The following is a 24,631-nucleotide window of genomic DNA, read 5'->3' on the forward strand; positions in this document are numbered from 1 at the left end:
TCACAAAGGCACAACAAATAACATTCATTACTTGAGGCATTTCTGTTGTAAGCCCAGACAGTGGCTTATGTAGAGAAGGCATAACTCTTATTCCTTAAAGAGACCCTCAAGCCAAACTTTATCTCCAGGGCTATCACTAAAGGACACTGGGTTAAAGGTGTGTGTGTTTGTGTACGCTTTCACTGCAGCAGCACAGTAAAGTACAGTATGACCATTTCTCTCCAGTAAACTGAGATACACAGTTACATAACAAAAACATATTGCACATAGAATTATACATCAGTTTTCATAGATGTCCCACCTCTATTTCTATAGTCCCATCCTTACAGCACTGAAAGCGAATTACAGTGGTGGATATTGGCTGACTATATTTAGGATCCGACTGAATACAAGCTACTGGCATACCATGCATGGACATCAACAGAGCAGAGTTTGAAACAATATACATTTATTACATAGCACACGCAGGATTATCAAGCAGATTATCAAAAGTATAAATATATTAACCAAAATAAAATACAAAAATCATGGGCACAAAAATGTAGCTCAATCTGAGGTACAGACAGCAGTCAAACATACATCCAATCTCTGTAGAAGCACTAGATATTGAAGAGTTCCTCATCCAATTTGAGGTCAAAGCTCAAACGTCATTCAGAGGAGAGAGAGGGGGGGGGGGGGCGGGTAGGGGAGGAGAGAGATGGAGAGAGAGACCACTTTGCGAGCTACAGCTCAACAGTATACTTGAGAATTGCTTGGAAAGCACAGATGCGCTGACCTTGCTGCATGCAGGTATCAGTGCTCTGTCAAGAGGAACAGACAACAACTGGACCAGAAGCTAATGAGGTTCAGTATAGCAGTGACCTCATGGGGGAGAAACACAGTGATATTGATATTCATGATTTCATAAAGAAATGTTGTCTCTTTCTGAATTAGCACTCTATTCCCAATATCATGTACCAAGTAGTGTATTAAGATGACACTCTATATGGAATAGGGAGCCAGTACCAGCCTTAGAGGGTGGAAAATGTGACAATGAACTAAAGGATAGTGGTGGGAGAGGGTCCTAAGCCTAAGGAAGGAGGCTGTATCTTATATTAATTACACTGTCTATGCGAGAAGTCTTCAAATAGCTATTACATTTTTTTTTATAAAAGGAGAATAAAAAATGGACAGCCCTCCAGCCTCCTAAATATTTGAAGCATTGTTATCTCCTCATTTTGTATCTTCAATTTAATCACCTTTTTCTCCTTTCTCCTCCTCTTCTGAGTACGAGCAGTACAGGCTTTTTGCAGCCTGCATTCTAATGAGGAAGAGTGAGGAAGGTTGTGTAACGAGGCGGTATGCTTATATAAGACGGGGGTTGTTGACAGAATGTGCAGGACCTGGGCTCTGATAGAGATAGAGAGAGAGAGAGAGAGAGAGAGAGAGAGAGAGAGAGAGAGAGAGAGAGAGAGAGAGAGAGAGAATATATTTTTAAAGGGGTGCTGCCCATGCTAATAAGAGCTTTCTGGAGAAACGCAAGCCTCGTCGGATGTCCTGTGTGGTCCTATGTGGCTCAGTTGGTAGAGCATTGCACTTGCAACGCCAGGGTTGTGGGTTCGATTCCCATGGGGTACCAGTACAAATGAAAATGTATCCACTCACTACTGTAAGTCTCTCTGGATAAGAGCGTCTGCTAAATGACTAAAATGTAAAAAATAAAAGGTAAATGTCTGGGAGTCTTCTGATATTAGAAAAGACTATGTACAGAACACCACCCCCCAAATAAAGACATATCTGAATATGATTAGTGAACTATTGGGGGTGTGTGTGTACACCTCTGGCTGCTGCAGTGTTAGGAGATAACAGGCTCTCTCTTTAGGGGCTTTTCTTTTGGCATCCTATACTGTATTTGCGTTTGATTCTTGAAACATGACCTATTTAGGCGGAATGCTAAGCAAACACAACAGCATGGCTTCCCATCACATCAAACTGTGCATTATAAAGTTGTTTTTCCTCATACATGTATTCCTAGACATAAATATCTAACTTACAGATAACAACTCAATCAACAAAGCCGCTCTGAAGCATCACTTCAACTTTAACATACACAGGGAAAAGGTTGCTTATCAAAAATATAGTTCATATGTAGTAAGCCTTTCAATTATAGAGTACTTCATCTAGACTGCATGTTTGAATTACACAGTTGTTTATATGTAATAATATTTCAATTAGCCTACAGTTGTATGTACCGGACCATTCAGTTATAAAGTAACTCATCTAGACTGAATATTCTACAGTCATTCATATGTATCAAGACATTGTGTTACAATATATATACAGAAGTTTATGAGTACTGAATTGAGATGTCTTTCATAAGTAGTTGTGAACTTTGTTGAGCTGTGTTTCTTAGCAAACAGCATTGTTCTGTACAGTAGTAGTTGATGTGTACAGTACTGCGTTGAGTTGCCATGTGTTCAGGTGTATTTCACCTTCACACAGAAGGTCTCCTCCGTGGTCTCCTCCTGGTTGTTGACATAGATGAGGATCTCCTGGGCACCAGGACTTCGGCTGGGGGCGAAACGCAGCCCGATGCGGTATGTCTCCCCTCCTCCAATCTACAGGGAAAGAGCAGGGTTGTGTTCATTAGGTACCAAATGGAAGAAAAACGGACAGAAACAGGGACGGGTTACCAGAGCTCGTCCAATAAGAAACAAAAAGTTTTTTTTTTTTTTTGTGGCAAAAAGTTTAGTTAAGTTTAGCTACAGTGTGACATAATGAATGGCATCCAGGTTTCAACCCACAGGTGCACTGTAGCAACTGGGTTGTGTTCAGTAGGGTGAAAATGTTTTGAAATGGGGAGGTACGACCTGATCTCGTCCAATAAGAAGATAGGTTTTTGTGTTCCTTTGAAAAACCTTTTGCTACGATGTGTCCTACTGAACTCGACCCTGGACATATCTCTTCTGTTATACAGTGCCTTCAGCAAGTATTCACACCCCTTGACTTTTTCTACATTTTGTTGCGTTACAGCCTGAATTTAAAATTGATTAAATTGACATTTTGTCTCACTGGCCTACACACAATACCCAATAATGTCAAATTATAATTGTTTTAGGACATTTTTACAAATTAATAAAAATTAAAAGCTGAAATGTCTGTCAAGTATTCAACCCCTTTGTTATGGCAAACCAAAATAAGTTCAGGAGTAAAAATGTGCTTAACAAGTCACATAATAAGTTGCATGGACTCTGTGTGCAATAATAGTGTTTTACATTATTTTTCAATGACTACCTAATTTCTGTACCCCACACATACTATTATCTGTAATGTCCCTCAGTCGAGCAGTGAATTTTAAACATAGACTCAACCATAGAAACCAGGGAGGTTTTCCAATGCCTCGCAAAGATGGGCACCTAAAAAAAAGCAGACATTGATGCACCTTTGAGCTTGGTGAAGTTATTAGTTACACTTTGGATGGTGTATCAAAACACCCAGTCACTACAAAGATACGGGCATCCTTCCTAACTCAGTTTCCGGAGAGGAAGCAAACCGCTCAGGGATTTCACCATGAGGCCAATGGTGACTTTAAAACCGTTAGAGTTTAATGGCTGTGATAGGAGAACACTGAGGATGGATCAACAACATTGTAGTTACTCCACAATACTAACCTAAATGACAGTGAAAAGAAAGAAGCCTGTACAGAATATAAATATTCCAAAACACGCATCCTGTTTGCAATAAGGCACTAAAGTAAAACTGCAAGAAATGTGGCAAACAAATTAACTTTTTGTCCTGAATACAAACCATTATGTTTGGGGCAAATCCAACACAACACATCAGAGTACCACTCCTTATATTTTCAAGCATGGTGGTGGGTATGCTTGTCATCGGCAAGGACTAGTGAGTTTCTGTATTTCATTTTCAACATATTTGCAAAAATGTATAAAAAGCTTGTTTTCACTTTTTATTATGGGTTATGGTGTGAAGTAAAACAATTTTTAATCCCTTTTGAATTCAGGCTGTAACACAACAAAATGTCCAATAAGTCAAGGGGTATGAATACTTTCTGAAGGCACTGCAACCTTAATATTCTTTAATGACATTTAAAATAAGCATATGTGATGCGTTTTTAGATTATTGCTTTTTAGGTGTATTTCACCAGAGTACTATAGTACATTGTTTATAATCCTCTTGCTATATTTACGCCACGGCATTTGACTGTGATTACAACACATAATATCTATTAGGGATGTGTGGCGATACGACAACAATAGATTTGTGTAAAAGCTCAAATCAACAAAACGGTTTGCCACTATAATTGGCTCATTAGAGGAAAGTCAACTGGAATTAGTCATTTTGTAAAAAAGGGACATTGTTTTCTACAACACCTGGTGTTCCCACCATACATTGTAAGCTCTTGAAACTACATGCTCTTTGTATTGTTGTTTTGTTGTTCTCTTCCTCCAAATTAACTCCAGCCAGTGTGTTGTGTTATGCTTTGATTATTACCCGAATTCCATATGCTTATGGTTTGTTTGCACCTCGCCGCTCTGTTCATTATTTGGACATTTTAATAAAGACTAAATTCCAATGGCTGCATTTCGTGTAATGGCCAGCTAAGATATATGGTTCAATGTGTGAGATTTATCCGGTAATTTCTGGAAAACTATAATATCGATCCTTGCTCTGCTTTTTTTGCTTCCCAATTGTTTTTATTATGGCAGGGTAGTTATCTTTTGGGGTAGGGAAAATGACTATATTCAACATTTTAAAGATATAGACCACATCAATTGTTTAGAGCGAATTGAGCCTGAAGCTATGTTGACTAAATGGAAAACACAGTTGGTTATTTTTCCTCACCCCTCTCTCTCTCTCCCTCTGTCTCTCTCCATTTGGTTAAGCATCATCTGCATGCAAGCGGTAGAAACATAAACAGATTTTTTAAGGAGTTCATTTTCCATTGGCAGCCTGTTCATTTAAATCCCAGTGATTCTATTTCCATTTACACCGCTGCTTGCTCTATGAGACCGTCTCGCAAATGACAGCGAACGAAAAGCCAATGACGTTGAGACGACTTGTTTACGTCGTGATGTTTATGACCTGTTTATGGAGTCAATGAATCTCCTATGAGACACTGGAGCTAATGACAGAACATGGAAAAAATCTACAGCTATAATGGACGTGTTCTATTATTCATATTAGGTCAAATCAATTCAAATAACATTTTATTGGTTGCGTCTACAGATCTGCAGATGTTATCGCAGGTGCAGCGAAATGCTTGTGTTTCTCGCTCCAACAGTGCAGTAATCCCTAGCAATAATAAAATAAAATAAAAATAACAATACACATAATCTAGAAAAATTAAGAAATTAAGAAATATCAGAACGAGTAATGTCAGAGACCGGAATATAAATATATATATATATATATATATATATATATATATATATATATATATATACACACTGAACAAAGATATAAATGCAACATGTAAAGTGTTGGTCCCTTGTTTGATGAGCTGAAATAAAAGATCCCAGACATTTTTCATACGTATTTCTCTCAAAGCGTATTTCTCTCAAATGTTGTGCAGAAATTTGTTTACATCCCTATTAGTGAGCATTTCTCCTTTGCTCCCAAGTGGGTGGACCTTTGCCCTCCCACCCATGGCTGCGCCCCTGCCCAGTCATGTGAAATCCATAGATTAGGGCCTAATTTATTTATTTCAATTGACTGATTTCCTTATATGAACTGTAACTCAGTAAAATCGTTGAAATTGTTACATGTTGCATTTACATTTTTGTTCAGTATACATATCATATACACTGAGTAAACAAAATATTAAGAACACATGCTCTTTCCATGACAGACTGACCAGGTGAAAGCTAGGATCCCTTATTGATGTCACTTGTTAAATCCACTTCAATCAGTGTAGATGAAGGGGAGGAGACAGGTTAAAGAATGATTTTTAAGCCTCGAGACAATTGAGACATGGATTGTGTATGTGTGCCATTCAGAGGGTGAATGGGCAAGACAGAATATTGAAGTGCCTTGAACGGGGTATGGTAGTAGGTGCCAGGCGCACCAGTTTGAGTGTTTCAATAGTTTCTCGTGTGTATCAAGAATGGTCCACCACCCAAAGGACATCCAGCCTAGTTGACACAACTGTGGAACGCTTTCAACACCTTGTAGAGTCCATGCCCCGATGAATTGAGGCTATTCTGAATAAAGGGGGTCCAACTCAATATTTGGAAGGTGTTCCTAATGTTTTGTACACTCAGTGTTTATAAATATATATACATATAATGGTGTGTTTTGTATGTAAACATTATTAAAGTGACTCTGTACATAGGGCAGCAGTCTCTAAGGTGCAGGGTAGAGTACTGAGAGGTAGCTGGCTAGAATGGTGACTAAGGCTAGTGGTGACTGTTTAACAGTCTGATGGCCTGGAGGGTAAAGCTGTTATTCAGTCTCTTGGTCCCTGCTTTGATGCACCTGTACTGCCTTCTAGATGGTAGTGGGGCGAACAGGACGTGGCTCTGATGGCTGAGGTCCTTGATGATCTTCTTGGCCTTCCTGTGACACCAGGTGCTGTAGTTGGGCTGACCGCACCACCCTCTGGAGAGCCCTGCGGTTGCGGACGGTGCAATTGCGTACCAGGCGATGATACAGCCCGACAGGATGCTCTCAATGGGCCATCTGTCCAAGTTCGTTAGGGTCTTAGGGGCCAAGACAAATTTCTTCAGCATCCTGAGGTTGAAGAGTTGTTGTTGCACCTTCTTCACTATACTGTTTGTGTGAAGAAGGTTGTTGGTAATCAGGCTTACCACTGTTGTGTCATCAGCAAACTTGATGATTGAGTTCGAGATGTGTGTGGCCACGCAGTCATGGGTGAACAGGGAGTACAGGAGGGGGATATGGAGAGATTAAATATGTCCGTAAACACATAAACTAACGACTTGTTAGTGTCACTGGTCTGCCCCAGAGCCAAGAACTAGAGAGAGATCGGACGTGTAGTTAGCGGATTGTATTCATTCGATGTAGTCCTTTTCAGTGTCAGTCTGGTGTCTTCCGTTTAGTGCATAATGAATACGGTCCAGGTACAATACGACACCCAATTACCTCCAGGCAAGTTTGAAAACAGAAAAGGATGGTCTCTCTCCCTCCCCCTCTCCCTCCCTCCACTCCTCATTAAATGTCAGTTTGAACAGAGACATGACAAGAGGGCAGCGTTGTGCTTTGTTGTGGTGCTCACCTCAAAACGGTCCTCTTTAAACTGGAGCAGGTCAGGGTGGTCTGACCGTAGCAGGAGGACACGGCTGGTGGGGTAGGGATTGGTGTAAGTGATCTTCCGGGTGCTCCCCCGACCCCCTCCCACCGGAGCACACATTTCAAAAGCCTGCCAGAAGAGTGATACACAACACAGGTCTAGGATCAGTTAAGCCTCCTCAGAATTCTATCCTTAACCATTAGGGGGGAATAAAAAACTGACCTTAGATCACATCTATGGGAGAAACACTATTCTAGAAACACATAACACTCCCAGTAGAAACATGCCCTTAGAAACAAGTCTAGGATCAGTTTAGTTTTGATCAGATCCTGACCTCAACCCATTAGGGGGGTAAATGAAAAACAGACCTTAGATCTGTCTGTAAAGCATGTGAAACAAGTGACACAAATCCAAATGGTGCAATATAATTAATATCAGTGTAGAATGCAACAGAAAGACACATGTTGACATTCGAAGCAAATAGCTGGTATGGATGAAACGGAGTCTTATTCATTAGGCACCAAACTGAACAAAACGGACTGAAACAGGGATGGACTACTAACTGAACATAACCAATAAGAAATGCTTGTTTTCCTTTTCCATTGCTAAACGTTTTTCTACGTTGTGCACTAATGAATATGAAACCTTATCATTTAGGGGCTGTTCATCGTTCGCCCCTGAGAGAGAAAGGAAACAGGGCACACTATCAGATTGTGAATCTAAAATTGGTGATTATATCAATGCTTAGAAGAAGGTGCCCAGATTGACAATACGGAGAGATAAAAGAGAGTCAGAGCCATTGAGGATTAAAGTCACATAACATTATGTGCATATAAAATCGTACAATCTCACAGACGCACCAAAAACATATGATACTGTTATTGTGAGCTCCACGAAGATCTCACAAAAACAGTCTCTTTATTCATAATTTAGCAGAGGATCATAACAGTGGAGAGCAACAAAAGAATGTTATTTCGGGTGCGTTTCTTGTCATCGTGACATCATAAGGGGAATAAGGGTTCCACTGCATTGCACACATCTTTGTGAGACTGCACTGCGCCATTCAGTCGTTCAGACAGTTTCAGTACCCATCTAGGAGATAATGTATGCTAAGGTTATAACAGCCAAACTATAGGAGACACCTTTAAAGAGCATGGCACTAATCCCAAATGGCACCATATTCCCTATATAGTGCACTACTTTTGGCCAGGGCCCATAGTGCTTTGGTCAAAAGTAGTGCACTATGTAGTAGGATATATGATGCCATTTGGGATGCAGTCCATGTCATTACCCAGCCATCTCCAGTGCCAGGAATCCCTCTCTCTCCCTCTCTTTATCTCGCTCTCCTTTAACTGCAGGTGCCCTTTATTGAACATCTTTTGGGGACACATTATCCTGCTTTGACCCACAGTGCAAGCGTCTGAGTGTGTGTGTAATAGGTCCATATGTCTGTGTGTGCGTGTGAATAAGTGTCTATGTGAGAAAGAGAGAGAATGAAAGACTGTGTATGGGAGAAAGAGAGCTAAAGACAAAGAGAGCAAGAGAGAGCGAGAGAGTGAGAGACAGGCAGAGAAAGAGAGCGAGAGAGGCAGAGAGAGACAGACAGTGGTGGTTTCACCTTGGAGAGGATGGGCAGGCGACAGGTGAGGCTGAGGAGCCAGGAGGCCACCAGCGTGTGTTGCTCCACGTCCACCACGGTGAGGTAGCAGAAGCGGCTGCCCGCCCGCAACGGACACACACACAACTGCAGGTCCTGTACCATGCCCGGGAGGAGGACAAACACCTCCGCTGGGTCCACCTGGGAGAGGGGAGGAGGGAGGGAAGGAGAGGGAAGGAGGGAAAAGGGGGGGGAAGAGAGAGAGAGAGACAAAGGGAGAGAAAGGGAGGAAGGGGAAGAGAGGGAATTGGGGATTGGGGGAGAGAGAGAGAGAAAGAGAGATGAGATGGGGAGAGAGAGGAACATTGCTCCCATTCAACCCATTCAAAACACAGAACCTGCTCAATAGGTTCAACAGCCTTTGTAGGACTCGCTCTCATGTAACAATACATACTAGTCAGATTACCTGCTAAGAGCAACAAAATAATCAATTGCAATGTTGTCTTTGAAATATAGACTAGAACCAGCCTCTAAATGAGTTATTCATTAAATATTTATCTTTGGTGAAAACATATAAAACATGCATATCCTTCTCTACAGTGAGCATGACTTTATTCCACAGTGAATATAATAGAATAACAGTTGTGACAGTCAGATTAGATCATCCACATATAACAGCAACATTCACACATGAAAGATACAGATATCATTCAGCATTTCAAAATGAAGGCCAGTACAGTATGTCATTCAGTCTAGAGTGAATATAGACTAAGGTTGCGTCTGAAATGGCACCCTATTCCCTTTATAGTGCCCCACTTTTGACCAGAGCCCTATGGGCCCTATATAGTGCACTACTTCTGACAACAGCCCATAGGGCTCTAGTCAAAAGTGGGGCACTATGTAGTGAATAGGGAGCAATTTTGGACGCACAGCCTAACTCTATCAACAATGGTGGCAGAGAGACACCGGACAGCCAGTTGTACCTTGAGCTCCTGCGGGTGCGAGGTGTAACACCGGACCTTCCGGATGGCTTGGGTGCCCCGTATTACCAGTGATTGACAGGTTCGCTGGCCAGTCACACAGCTGATATCCACCCGTTGCAGGAAGTGCACATATACCTGCCAGATCTGGGCAGGCACCGCCAGCCACTTATCACTATGGAGACATCAGGCGAGAAAACAATTAGGTCTCAGAGCGAATCGACTCATAACGAGAGAAGGAGGGGCAGAACTAATGATGAGTTGACTTATCTCTGTGACGATAAGAGACATCAGCGATTCAGTCATTTTTGAGCACCTTGTCTGATAGCTCTGGGTTGCATCCCAAATGGCACCCTATTCCCTATAAAGTGCACAACTTTTAACCAGAGCTCTATGGGCCCTGGTCAAAAGTAGTGCACTATATAAGAAACAGGGTGTCATTTGTGAAGCAACCCCGGGCTAGGAGATATCATAGGAATCATTCTCATTGCTTCGAGTTTCAGTTGACTCTGATAATGGTGATTCCAGAATGAGCTGTGGCTATGGAGGTCAAAGGTTGCCTCTTCAGCCTAATCATCCCTCTCCTGAGATTACAGGCCAGGGACAAGAGAGAAGTCGTCCCGTTCGAAGTTTGATGAGGAAAATGGATTCTGCCATGTGAAGCAATCAGCCCGGTGAATCCGACATACTGATTAAATCAATGAGATTAAGGCCCCGCATGAGCAATCTAATCAGAGGATCATCGCCGGAACCAACGGCCATCAGTTTCATCCACACTGGGATGGGTAGGATGGGGCAAGTGTGTGTCAGTGGCGACCCTTTCATTAGGGCATTAGGGGCGGCGACGCACTTGTGATTGGTCCGAATTTTATTTTATTTTAAATAGTAAAAATATATGTTTTGTACAATTGATATGGATACAATAGTTTTTTGTAAAATGTATATGGATTACGCTTAAAATTCTCATTAAAGTGTGGTAAATGTGTGTACATTTTACTGTTTAAAAAATATATTGTTCAAAACAAGCTGTTACCTACTACTCTGCCAGCAGCAGCTCCGGGCACCAGGGCCTGGTGCCCAGTGCTCGGATTGCATTGCCAGCTTTTACATTGCTTGTTATTTGTGTGTGTGTGTGTGTGTGTGGGTGGGGGGGGGGGGTTCAAGTCACAGCACAAAGTAAATGGACCGTCCTCAGGCGCTGAAATGAGTACCCAGATCATCTGGATCTGCTCTGTCAGGTACTCAACAGATGGTGCTAAAGAGCTAATTGCAATTATCTTTCAAATAAATAATCAGACCAGTCATTGGGAACCTGGGACCTGATAAAACGGACATCCATTTCCAACAACAGTTGAAGGACATAGGGATGCAGTAGATAGAACCTTCTCACAGACCTGGTAGGACAAAAAAAGCATGGCTCTGTGGCTGCCAGCAACACTTCATCAGATGTTTACTAGTGGCGACATGTTGTGTGGACTAAAACAAGATAAAACCGTGTGTGTCACAAAGCATGATCAACTTAATTAGCCAGCTATTAGCCAGTAATTAGCTACCGGTAGCTTGCTAGTTCGCATGCCAATTTCATGTGCATCTGAACTAATAACTTAAAATCTGAATTATTAAAGATGCGCTATGCAGAAAATACACACAATACTCCATAATGACAAAGTGAAAACAGGTTTTTATACATTTTTGCAAATGTATAAAAAATATAATAAACAGAAATACCTTATTTACATAAGTATTCAGACTCTTTGCTATGAGACTCGAAATTGAGCTCAGGTGCATCCTATTTCCATTGATCATCCTTGAGATGTTTCTACAACTTGTTTGGAGTCCACCTGTGGTAAATTAAATTGATTGGACATGATTTGGAAAGGCACACACCTGTCTATATAAGGTCCCACAGTTGACACTGCATGTCGGAGAAAAAACCAAGCCATGAGGTCGAAGGAATTGTCTGTAGAGCTCCGAGACAGGATTGTGTCGAGGCACAGATCTGGGGAAGGGTACCAAAAAATGTCTGCAGCATTGAAGGTCCCCAAGAACACAGTGGCCTCCATCATTCTTAAATGGAAGAAGTTTGGAACCACCAACACTCTTCCTAGAGCTGGCCGTCCAGCCAAACTGAGCAATTGGGGGAGAAGGGCCTTGGTCAGGGAGGTGACCAAGAACCTGATGGTCACTCTGACAAAGCTCCAGAGTTCGTCTGTGGAGATGGGAGAACCTTCCAGAAGGAGAACCATCTCTGCAGCACTCCACCAATCAGGCCTTTATGGTAGAGTGGCCAGACGGAAGCCACTCCTCAGTAAAAGGCACATGACAGCCCGCTTGGAGTTTGCCAAAAGCCACCTAAAGACTCTCAGACCATGACAAAAAATTATCTGGTCTGATGAAACCAAGATTGAACTCTTTGGACTGAATGCCAAGCGTCACGTCTGGAGGAAACCTGGGAGACTAGTCAGGATCAGCACAACGACCCTAATCACACAGCCAAGACAATGCAGGAGTGGCTTCTGGGACAAGTCTCTGAATGTCCTTGAGTGGCCCAGCCAGAGCCCGTACTCTGGAGAGACCTGAAAATAGCTGTGCAGCGTAGTTCCAAATTTCAGCTCTGCTAGAGCTGCCCCGGTCAACTCTAAGTGCTGTTAATGTGAAGTGGAAATGTCTAGGAGCAACAACGGCTCAGCCGCGAAGTGGTAGGCCACACAAGTTTACAGAACGGGATCGTTCTGATGCACGTGAAAATCATATGTCCTCAGTTGCAACATTCATTACCGAGTTCCAAACTGCCTCTGGAAGCAACGTCAGCACAAGAACTGTTCGTCGGGAGCTTCATGAAATGGGTTTCCATGGTCGAGCAGCCGCACACAAGCCTAAGACAATGCAATGCCAAGCGTTGGCTGGAGTGGTGTAAAGCTCGCCGTCATTTGACTCTGGAGCAGTGGAAACGCGTTGTCTGGAGTGATGAATCACGCTTCACCATCTGGCAGTCCGACGGACGAATCTAGGTTTGGCGGATGCCAGGAGAACGCTACCTGCCCCAATGCATAGTGCCAACTGTACAGTTTGGTGGAGGAGAAATAATGGTCTGGGGGTGTTCGGGCTAGGCCTTAGTTCCAGTGAAGGGAAATCTTAATGCTACAGCATACAATTACATTCTAGACGACTCTGTGCTTCCAACTTCATGGCAACAGTTTGGGGAAGGCCCTTTCCTGTTTCAGCATGACAATGCCCCTGTGCACAAAGCGAGGTCCATACAGAAATGGTTTGTTGAGATCGGTGTGGAAGAACTTGACTGACCTGCACAGAGCCCTGACCTCAACCCCATCGCCCAACATCAGTGCCCAACCTCACTAATGGTCTTGTGGCTGAATGGAAGCAAGTCCCCACAGCAATGTTCCAATATCTAGTGGAAAGCCTTCCCAGAAGAACGGAGTCTGCTATAGCAGCAAAGGGGGGACAAACTCCATATTAATGTCCATGATTTTTGGAATGAGATGTTCGACGAGCAGGTGTCCACATACTTTTGGTCATGTAGTGTATCTATGTGTGCATGTGTGGTGTGTGTGTGTTTATGTAGGATACATACGTGAACACTGTGACGAAGAACTTTCGGATTTGCGGGCTCGGACTGCCCGGCACTTTCAAATACACATCTTGAGGCTCCCCTTGTGCCTGTCAAAGAGAAATCCCATTGAGGTTTATTGACGCATTTAGTGGAAATTCACTCTTTCGTGGAATGTTTTCAGTGGCCGATACCCATGTTATGCAATTACAAATGTCTTTCAAAACACAGCAGTTAGCCTCTTTTTGAATTCTGAAACCTTGCACATTTTAGTTTTCGTTAGCAAATCGGTTACATAATTCAACATCCATTCCTCGGGGGAACACCTTTTTGTTTCATCCCAGCACTAACAATTTAGATTAAACTAATCAAGGGCTCGGTGAACAGATGATTAGTGCTGGGATAGATAAAAATGTGAACCCCCTGAGGTTACCCCCGGGAAATGGAGTGAGAGTTGCCGTCGTAATTAACTCACACACCCCAGTTTCAGCGCTGGCCCGATTATCAGAGCAAATGATTCCATTCATTCTCTTACCAACATCTTTGTTTCACAGATGACGTTGGGGTCACTGCAGCGCACTGAGATCTGAGACCCAGCATCTGTGTCTCCAACTGGTGAGCACGGCCAGGCCAACACGCCAGACAGAGACAGAGAGAATTGGACAGGGAGATAGATAGAGGGGGATAAAAGAGAGGGAAAGAGAACAGAGAGAACAAACTGAGCATTTAGTGCACAACTGGTGGCGAGTGTGTGTGTGTGCGTTTGTCTGTGACTACATCTCTTTCTGTGTGTGTGTGTATGTATGTGTGTGTGTGTGTGTGTCTGCAATTGCATCTCAGTGTGTGTTAGCGTGTCTGTCTATCTCTGTGTGTGTGTGTGTGTGTGTGTGTGTGTGTGTGTCTAGGCTAAATGGGGCTAATAGTGGGCACCTGGCGTTCTCTCCCAGGGGGGCAGGCGCAGGGCCTTCTTTAGAAAGGACAGCTCTGGCTGGTAGAAGCGGAATGTCTGGTCGATGGCGTGCGGCGTGGGCTCCACGCTCACCTGGCAGATGGCCAGCGGCTTGCCGTCCTCTGCCCTGAACGACACCTGCGGGTAGGGTTGGGGAGGGGGAGGGAAGGGTGGATTACAAAGGAAAGTGGAGGTTTCATATTGAAAAAGGTAAAGTTTGAGGAGAATAATGCTTACTACTGCCTGTAGCGAAAGTAAACAATGAATTATCGTGGATGCTGTTATTACTGGCCCACATAGACAACTCAATGTAAGAGCAATTTAAGTTAGAGGAGAATGCTTTATGTAGTCTTGATACAGTTACAATAAACTTAAGACGTATACTATTTGAACCCAAGTCTGGTATAGATACACATTGTTATAGAGTGCAAAGACAGGACCTCTCATTTGTGTTATCACGCACACACAGTACTGCTGTTGTGAGCAGGATTTCTGTCTGTCAGAGGTCAGTTTCCATTAAACCCACTGAAACTGACACACAACCCCAACAGCTGTCAGCAGGCCAACACTGGCACCACCCACAGCACTTTCAAACGCATCATCAAAGGGGGACAGAAACTGGGGCCTGTAGGTAATCGGGGGCTCACAATGTGTTTAAAGTCAGGCTTGACTGTAGTTTGAGAGTCTCGCTTTAACAATACACTGACTGTGATGATAGATTGGGTTGCCATATGTTATCATAATGAGTTTAGCAGGTTCTATTGGGCATAAGTCCAGCCGATTTTAGAATTCATAGTGTAGGTCAAAAAGAGGGTTGTTGGCACAAGAAAGTTATAAAGCATTATATAACTGTAGGCTTTAAGAAGTGTTACCTTTGTTTTCTTATCTAAAAACTGTGAGCATTAGGTTGAGTGTGCCTGGAGAGCCCAATGGCAGGGTTTGCACTATTCCATTTATTCCAATGCGTCAGGCAATCTCAATCAAGCGCAGCAAAACCTACTTGTCCTACACTGTCATTACAATGCGAGTGTCTATATAACTACAGTACCATGTAAACACATAGGTATTTGGGACACTTACAGTATTTTAAAGTGAGACCAAATAAACATTTGATGGACGCCATGGGCTAAACACTAAACCAGACTTAACTAAACCAGGATTAACTAAACTTAATTGAGGAAGCAGGAATACAAGTAGAAGATTTCTCTCAAAAAAATCTAATCAAATTGTATTTGTTACATGCGCCGAATACAACCGGTGTAGACCTTACAGTGAAATGCTTACTTACAAGCCCTTAACCAACAATGCAGTTTTAAGAAAAATAAGTGTTAAGTAAAAAATAGATGAGTAAAAAAAATTACAATAAATAGCAGCAGTAAAATAACAGTAGCGAGGCTATATACAGGGGGTACCGGTACAGAGTCAATGTGCGGGGGCACTGTTTAGTCTAGGTTAAAACAAGCTAAAACTCAAGATTCACAAGGTTTATAAATAATCTAGTTTGTGAGAGGTTTATATACAGTACCAGTCAAAATGTTGGACACACCTCCTCAAAAGTTCTACAGCTGCACCATAGAGAGCATCCTGACTGGTTGCATCACCGCCTGGTATGGCAACTGCTCGGCCTCCGACCGCAAGGCACTACAGAGGGTAGTGCGTACGGCCCAGTACATCACTGGGGCCAAGCTTCCTGCCATCCAGGACCTCTATACCAGGCGGTGTCAGAGGAAGGCCCTCAAAATTGTCAAAGACTCCAGCCACCCTAGTCATTGACTGTTCTCTCTGCTACCGCACAGCAAGCGGTACCGGAGCGCCAAGTCTAGGTCCAAAAGGCTTCTCAACAGCTTCTACCCCCAAGCCATAAGACTCCTGAACAGCTAATCATGGCTACCTGGACTACTTGCACTGCCCCCCCACCCCCACCCCATCTTTTTACGCTGCTGCTACTCTGTTAATTATTTATGCATAGTCACTTTAACTCTACCCACATGTACATATTACCTCAACTACCTCAACTAGCCGGTGCCCCCGCACATTGACTCTGCACCGGTATTCCCCTGTATATAGCCTCGCTACTGTTATTTTATTTTACTTCTGCTCTTTTCTTCTCAACACTTTTTTGTTGTTGTTGTTTTATTTTACTTTTTTTATAAAAAAATAAATGCATTGTTGGTTAAGGGCTGTAAGTAAGCATTTCACGTTAATGTATACACCTGTTATATTCGGCGCATGTGGCAAATACAATTTCATTTGATTTGATTTGATTCAAGGGTTTTTCTTTATTTTATACTATTTTTTACATTGTAGAATAACAGTGAAGACATCCAAACTATGAATTAACACATATGGAATCATGTAGTAACCAAAAAAGTGTTAAACAAATCAAAATATATTTTATATTTGAGATTCTTCAAATAGCCACCCTTTGCCTTGATGACAGCTTTGCACACTCTTGGCATTCTCTCAACGAGCTTCACCTGGAATGCTTTTCCAACAGTCTTGAAGGAGTTCCCACATATGCTGAGCACTTGTTGGCTACTTTTCCTTCACTCTGCCGTCCAACTCATCCCAAACCATCTTATTGGGTTGAGGTCGGGGGATTGTGGAGGCCAGGTCATCTGATGTAGCACTCCCTCACTCTCCTTCTTGGTAAAATAGCCCTTCCACAGCCTGGAGGTGTGTTGGGTCATTGTCCTGTTGAAAGACAAATGATAGTCCCACTAAGCCCAAACCAGATGGGATGGCGTATCGCTGCAGAATGCTGTGGTAGCCATGCTGGTTAAGTGTGCCTTGAATTCTAAATAAATCACAGACAGTGTCACCAGCAAAGCACCCCCACACCATAACACCTCCTCCTCCATGCTTCACGGTGGGAACCACACATGCAGAGATCATCCGTTCACCCACACCGCGTCTCACAAAGACACGGCGGTTGGAACCAAAAATCTCAAATTTTGGACTCCAGACCAAACAACAAATTTCCACCGGTCTAACGTCCATTGCTCGTGTTTCTTGGCCCAAGCAGGTCTCTTCTTCTTATTGGTGTCCTTTAGTAGTGGTTTCTTTGCAGCAATTCGACCATGAAGGCCTGATGTACACAGTCCCCTCTGAACATTTGATGTTGAGATGTGTCTGTTCCTTGAACTCTGTGAAGCATTTATTTGGGCTGCAATTTCTAAGAATGGTAACTCTAATGAACTTATCCTCTGCAGCAGAGGTAACTCTGGGTCTTCCATTCCTGTGGCGGTCCTCATGAGAGCCAGTTTCATCATAGCGCTTGATGGTTTTCGCAACTGCACTTGAAGAAACTTTCAAAGTTCTTGAAATGTTCCGTATTGACTGACCTTCATGTCTTAAAGTAATGATGGACTGTTGTTTCTCTTTGCTTATTTGAGCTGTTCTTGCCATAATATGGACTTGGTCTTTTACCAAATAGGGCTATCTTCTGTATACCCCCCCTACCTTGTCACAACACAACTGATTGGCTCAAACGCATTAAGAAGGAAATAAATTCCACAACTTAACTTTTAAAAAGGCACACCTGTTAATTGAAATGCATTCCAGGTGACTACCTCATGAAAGCTGGTTGAGAGAATGCCAAGAGTGTGCAAAGCTGTCATCAAGGCAAAGGGTGGCTATTTGAAGAATTTCAAATATAAAATATATTTTGATTTGTTTAACACTGTTTTGGTTACTACATGATTCCATATGGGTTATTTAATCGTTTTGAAGTCTTCACTATTATTCTACAATGTAAAACATTTTTTAAATAAAGAAAAAACCTTGAATGAGTAGGTGTGTTCAAACATTTGACTGGTAGTGTATAATCGTTGGAAGGGAACTTCTGTAACGCATCACAAATACAAGTGCTAGCTAGCTTAATTCCAGCCTCCAGAGACACGAAATAGGATTCTTCAACCATCCCAAAGGAAATAAACAGTGAATATAAAGTATTATCATATGGCACACTAAGGCACAAACAATATTCCCTCACATGGCACACTGGAAATCCTTTAAAACAGAAATCACATTCATTCCAATGCAAAAAACAACCCTTGAACACGTTTTTATCTACAGGTTGGGTTGTCCATCCATACCTTGATTGACTTGGCCAGCACAGTATTGGACAGATGCTTCTTGGGCACCTGAGTACTTCTGCCACTGGGTATGAGACTCGGCCCCTGCAATACGTAGATAAACAAACAAACACGTAAATAATACATTTATACATCTTTTAAATCGACCAAGACATCTGGAAATGTACAGCAGGTTATAAAACCGTAAAGCACCAGTGTACAATCTGCAGGGACAGAGAAAGACGTAGCAGCCGATAAGATAAACTCTAACTGGGTATTGTTAACCTACACTCCGAATGACGTTAACCTCTTAAGGATCGGACCCTTTTTTTCAATTTTTGCCTAAAATGACATACCCAAATCTAACTGCCTGTAGCTCAGGACCTGAAGCAAGGATATGCACACTCACAGGAATGTCATATATGATGGATCATTAGCTTATACACTAACTTTCACACATCTAGATGGCCGGGCAGGGTGGGTGTGGAGCCAGAGACAGCAGGGGTTCAAACTGTCGAACCCAGTTCCTACATTTGAATATAACAATTGATTTGATCAAACAACTATGCTACATTTTATCTCTGGGACCCTTAGGATGACAAATCAGAGCAAGATTACTGCATGTAAGTACATTATTTACCATCAGAGGTGAATGTATCAAACCAGTTGCCGTGATACGTTTTTTGTTGTTGTGCACTCTCCTCAAACAATAGCATGGTATTTTTTCACTGTAATAGCTACTGTAAATTGGACAGCGCAGATAGATTAACAAGAATTTAAGCTTTCTGCCCATATAAGACATGTCTATGTCCTGGAAAGTTTGCTGTTACTTACAACAGTCATGCTAATCACATTAGCGCACGATAGCTCAACCGTCCAGTATACGGGACACCAATCCTGTAGAGGTTAACCCAAACATATGGCTAATATCCCAGGGCGAACTGATAAACTAGAGCCTGTGTTCTAACGTCTGGCTGTCCGGGTTGTCATGGCGACGCATTAGGTTACCTGGGGAGCCACAGAGTTGTCTGAGACGAAGGTCTGGTATTTGAGGGGGACGTGCACGCTCTCCTTGGGCCGCAGGTACACCTGGGGGGCGAGCGTGCCCTCTTTGAGGTGGAACATGTCCTCCTCCAGGGGGGTTAAGGTTTTGGTCAGTGCCTTGAAATACCTCCACTCATCACAGTCCGTTATGACACTGAACAGACAAGGGGGGGAGTGAGAGAGAGGCAGTGTTAAGAGAGAAAGGGATGGGGGGGAGGATGAGAGAAGAATATAGGGAGAGAGAAAGATGGAAAGGTAAGATAAAGGAGAGAGAGAGATTATTCTTTTTAAAGAGAGAGGAGCATCCTCGCTGGTCAGCAGTCGGTCACACTTTCAAAGGCCAACTGTATATCGGTACACTGCTCTTCTTTCCATTACACACGGCCCGTCATTGTCAATGTAAATCTTCAAACCCCTTCACGAAATTGATTCCTGGGGAGAGTTCTTGAGGAACAAAAAGATAACACATACTGGCGGAATAGGGAAGTTATTTTCTTTAAGTGTCCAAATTTCATGCGCAAACACATAAAGGAAGAGGGGGCTGCTTTTAACTTCAAAGGCTCAACCGCCAGGCATGGAGAAGGGACATTTCTCAATAGACGATGAAGAATTTATGAATTTTCTCCAAAACTCCACCTTCTAAATAAAGGCTGGGGCTAGACGACCATTTCAATGAGCTCTTACTACTACAATTTCCCACTCTCCAGTCTGGTAGTAACAACTAGCTAATTACAGAACAAAACTTGACACGCACACACACCTCTTGGAAAAGGATAAAAAAATGTATGTGTGCGTGTGTGTGCGTGCATGCTTCAGTAGGGAATGAAAGAGCGTCAGGAGTGGAGAGAGAGAGAACGAGAGAGAGAGAGAGAGAGAGAGAGAGAGAGAGAGAGAGAGAGAGAGAGAGAGAGAGAGAGAGAGAGAGAGAGAGAGAGAGAGAGAGAGAGAGAGAGAGAGAGAGAGAGAGAGAGAGAGAGAGAGAGAGAGAGAGAGAGAGAGAGAGAGAGAGAGAGAGAGAGAGGACACAGATGCCTGATTAATAATACAGGGCCCACCCTGTGCTGGCGAATATATATTTTTTTTCCGTTACAACTATGGTAGATGTGTAACCAGACCAGCCCAGTACATCTCAGTTTGCCTCAGTCGTGTGAAAAGGGTAATAGTATAATAGTAAGCATCTATGATTTGATAGAAAAGACCTCAATGTCTCACTGTTTACTCTCGAATGCCTCTTCGAGAGACGGAAGCCGGTTCTGTGTTATAATAATAATAATATGCCATTTAGCAGACGCTTTTATCCAAAGCGACTTACAGTCATGCGTGCATAAAATGTTTTTTTGTGTATGGTGGTAAACGTGTCGGCAGCGGCGGCGTGTCATATCTGGTGGTTAACATTGACGCGCGGCCCGGGAAAGGAAAGCTTGCAGATCCGTAGCACAGCTGTGGTGTTTCCTGATCCCCAATTAGACCCGGAGAGCCTGCTGGCCGATGCTAATGCTGTAATGATTCATTCCCCCATCACACCGCTACTCTCCTCCAGTCCTCCCTCTGTTCTGTTTATCAACATGAAGGACACTAATCCATCCAACACCATGCAGATCTGAGAGGAATCCATAATGTGAGACTATGGTGGGGGAGTGTGGGGTGTGTGTAGTGGGATGTGTGTGTGTGGTGGTTAGTGTGTCTACGTGTGTAATAATAGGTTATGGGGAGGAGGGAGAAAGAGATTGTATTTCTCCAGCAATATCGATGCATCTGGTTCAAGGGCAATTGATAGCCAGTGTAAGACCTCACCTGTTATCTCCTGGTTAAACGTGCTTGTGGAATATAAATGAGGTATGAATCAGAATCAGAGACATAGAAAGGGTGGGGAGGGGCTTAATGGTATTTTGCAGCCAGTAAAACCATTGGCCTGCTTAAATATAATTGTTTACAATATTATTTTTCTCTCTCAATCCACCCCCCCGCCCCCACAATATAACACCAGGCACATACAAACTCTAACACCCCACCCCCTCCCCCCCACACACACACCCCACTCCCTCCAGCACCCCTTTCCTCGCACACCTGAGCTCGGGGTCTTCACTATAGATGGTGACGGTCTGTGGGGTGTTGAAGGGGTTGCGAAGGACGTACTCCAGGTACTCGGCGGTGCCCAGTGTGGCATAGAGGGTGTGGTGCATGGTGATGGCCTGGCTCAGTATGTGGGTAATGCCTTCTGCCTTGCTGCGTTCCCTGTAGGCCTGCATCAGGCGCAGGTCCCGCGCCAACTGGGCACGCTCCGCTCGGCGGCCCTGAAGGTAAAAGAAGTGGTGAGACCATAGAATTACAATCAGTGCTTTACAAGATCTGGCACCTGTCATATTTGACTTTGTTTATTCTGGCACCTATTTGCCCAGATCCGGTACCTCTCGCAGCATGATTTATTTATTTTCTCACTGTTTGTACTGTACACATTATAATAAAAATGATCAGTTAAATCAAGTTGCCTACTCGTTATTTCTCCCGCCCCCCAGGAACACCATCAGGTAAAAGTGCGGTAATCCTACTGTGTTATCATCCTATCCTGCCATACTGATTTCAGACCTGATCTCTTATTTGTACATAGAGGTTATGGGGTAGGCCGGCCGGCCGGGTAAGTAACTGATCTTGAAACAGGTTTAAGTGGTGGTCGGCTAGTGAAGAGGTCCGTACGTAATCATATCGCGTAGCCTAGGCTAGGCTAGCTAGCTGTCTCCCTTGTCTACTGTTAATTCTGAATTTGAAACGTGGGATAGTCTCCTTGGCAAGATTAAAAAAGGATAAGAAAAGGTCATCTAGTTTGATGAGGTTTTTCAAGTCCAAAAATCCAGAGAAAGATGGTGAAGCATCTAACCTGAAACGAGCCAGAGAACTGCCAGAGGAGAGGAGTGAGGAAGCTGCTCCTGATGGCGCCATGCCTTAGATAGCTAGCATCGCTGCGAATTCTGCATCACCACTGGCACCTCCACTAGCTAGTAGACCTACTAGCGAGACAGACTCGGCACGAGGGGGGGAGGGGAGGACAGTGCATCCACCAACAAAGTGTCCGGAGTAGGTTCAATTTGTAACCATATGGGTATGGCAAGTGTTAAACAGTGACGTCTAAAATGCTTTGAGTTAATCAGCACCTTGGAGAGTGCTGTCCATTTCAGCACCATCGATAGTAGCCCTGGCTGTTTGATCTGTCTGTTGCACTGCTACGTTGTGCTTGCCAATTTTTGCTCTCATATGTTACAGGTATTGGGATATGTGTGTTCTGCTGCTACATTGATGTCTTGAATATTATAAGAAATTCAGCCCTGTAAGCCCCACAGCTGCATCTGGGCATATGCGTATGGCGGGTGTTCTGCAGTGACGTCTAAAAGCTTTGCTGTACATTGATGTCTTAAAAATTATTTTGGGGGAAGGAGAGAAGGCCAAGTGGGCTTCTTAGCAGAGAGCCAGGCGGCCATGTTGTTGACTTTACCGTGACCTTCGTCTTGACCTCGCTGCCGGCGCCGTCTTGTCTCCCCTCGTGCTGCCGCACGGCCACCATGCGGTTGAGCTTGCGCCGGCGTACGTCGTCTGTCTCGCCCCACCAGGGGGTGTTAGTGCGGGGCGTCCCACCGCCCTCCTTCATATGACTCTGGAGCAGCGGCACCAGGTCCCCGTCCAGCTCCACCAGCCTCTGGGCCCGCGCCGCGTTACGCACTGCAACACATTCACAACAAGCAATCTTACAGCAACACACTAACAGCCTTACTGCAACGCAATCACAATATTAACAACCTTACCACAATGCATTCACAACCTTACTGCAACACATCAACAAACTCACATCAGTCGTTAGTGGAGTAATGTATGTACTAATTGTGCTCTCAATTGTTTTGATCTGCGTTGACCCATTAACTTGTTGGGAGCCTTCTTTAGTTTACTACTCCATTAGTCAGCTCCTCTACCAACATTTTTTGGTGTCCGTCAGCTCATGCTTTTTAGTGCTAGGCTGAAACATCAGTGTACACACCCTGAGGCTCTCTAGGACCAGAGTTATAGTGACCACTGTTGTAATGTAAAGTATCTTTGTAGCCATCAGGTGTAGACCGAGAAGAGATCTAGTAAGCCATATTGACGCTTGGCGAGCCGACCAGGAGATCCACGAGCCATACATACAGTATTTATTTGTTTTGTTGGATGTTGCCAAGACAGCACTTACTGTAATGATGCCGATGGGATGGAGTATATATTAAGACATCCCCCTGAACCAATTGGAAGATAAACATCTGACTGATATGAGCCCACAAATAATCTGGGAACCAAGGAAGGAAGGGAGGGAGGGGAGCAGCCCAATAATATAAAGAGATATCAAAGGAAGAGGGCCTCAAGTACTGTTTCTCATCTAAAGCCCTTCTAGAATAGTGGAAGGCTCTGCTCCCACTCACTGATAACTCACCAGGGGGATTTCTCCCCCTCTATCTCTAGCTTTGCCTCTCATCCATCTCTCACCCTCCCTCCTCACTCTCTCTTTGCCTCTCCCTCTCTTATCCATCTCTCCCTCCCTCTCAGTCTCTCTTACCCTCTATCTTTCTCTCTCCCACCCCATCTCTACTCTTCCTCTCCCCTTCTCTCTCTACCCCCTATCGCTGCCTCTCCATCGTTCTCTTTACCTCTCCATCCCTCTCTACCATCTCTGTCTCTCTCTCTCGCAGTCTCTCTACCACTTCTCACACCATCTCCATCTCTCACGGCACTTCTTCGCATTCCTCTTTATCAGAATGGCATCAGCGATCCGCCAATCACTTTGCTGGATAGTCCCTGGGTAGTAGTATTCACTACAGGCTTGGAGAGAATGGTACAGTAATGGAACTGTAGTACTTCAGCGACTAACTGAACAGAACTACAGTGAATCTAGAAAATAAACTGTGTGAATTCCTTATCGTAAGCACACACCTCGGCCTGATTCACACTATAGGGCAAACCGAGCCAAGACAATCTGTACTATACTATCCTGGTTACACATCCACCATAGGACAATGTGAAAAGAAAATATCAGAGCCGAGACAGTAAGATTCGGGTCAGTCCTTTAGTGTGAATCAGGTACGTGTAGTGTTTGCAGACTGGATTTCTTCGGTTTTGTTTGGACATTCATTGAATGGATTGAGTCCCACCTA

The 24,631-nt window shown here is 43.6% G+C and overlaps 1 protein-coding gene across 1 annotated transcript in view; it reads right to left on the reverse strand.

The window, feature by feature from the left end:
• Nucleotides 1-418: 418 nt before the first annotated feature.
• nphp4 (nephronophthisis 4) overlaps nucleotides 419-24,631 on the reverse strand; it is a 173,375-nt gene continuing 149,162 nt past the window's right edge. The window contains exons 19-29 of the mRNA XM_084186484.1: nucleotides 22,951-23,174; nucleotides 21,531-21,757; nucleotides 19,428-19,617; nucleotides 18,441-18,524; nucleotides 14,325-14,481; nucleotides 13,930-14,006; nucleotides 13,419-13,504; nucleotides 9,830-10,001; nucleotides 8,868-9,047; nucleotides 7,235-7,378; nucleotides 419-2,597 (exon numbers count right to left, since the gene is read on the reverse strand). Coding sequence (XP_084042610.1) covers nucleotides 2,457-2,597; nucleotides 7,235-7,378; nucleotides 8,868-9,047; nucleotides 9,830-10,001; nucleotides 13,419-13,504; nucleotides 13,930-14,006; nucleotides 14,325-14,481; nucleotides 18,441-18,524; nucleotides 19,428-19,617; nucleotides 21,531-21,757; nucleotides 22,951-23,174 — 1,682 coding nt within the window. The 3' untranslated portion in view covers nucleotides 419-2,456. The remainder of the gene's footprint in view (nucleotides 2,598-7,234; nucleotides 7,379-8,867; nucleotides 9,048-9,829; nucleotides 10,002-13,418; nucleotides 13,505-13,929; nucleotides 14,007-14,324; nucleotides 14,482-18,440; nucleotides 18,525-19,427; nucleotides 19,618-21,530; nucleotides 21,758-22,950; nucleotides 23,175-24,631) is intronic.

Source organism: Coregonus lavaretus (assembly GCF_964263955.1).
Source record: "Coregonus lavaretus genome assembly, chromosome: 22".
Taxonomy (NCBI): domain Eukaryota; kingdom Metazoa; phylum Chordata; class Actinopteri; order Salmoniformes; family Salmonidae; genus Coregonus; species Coregonus lavaretus.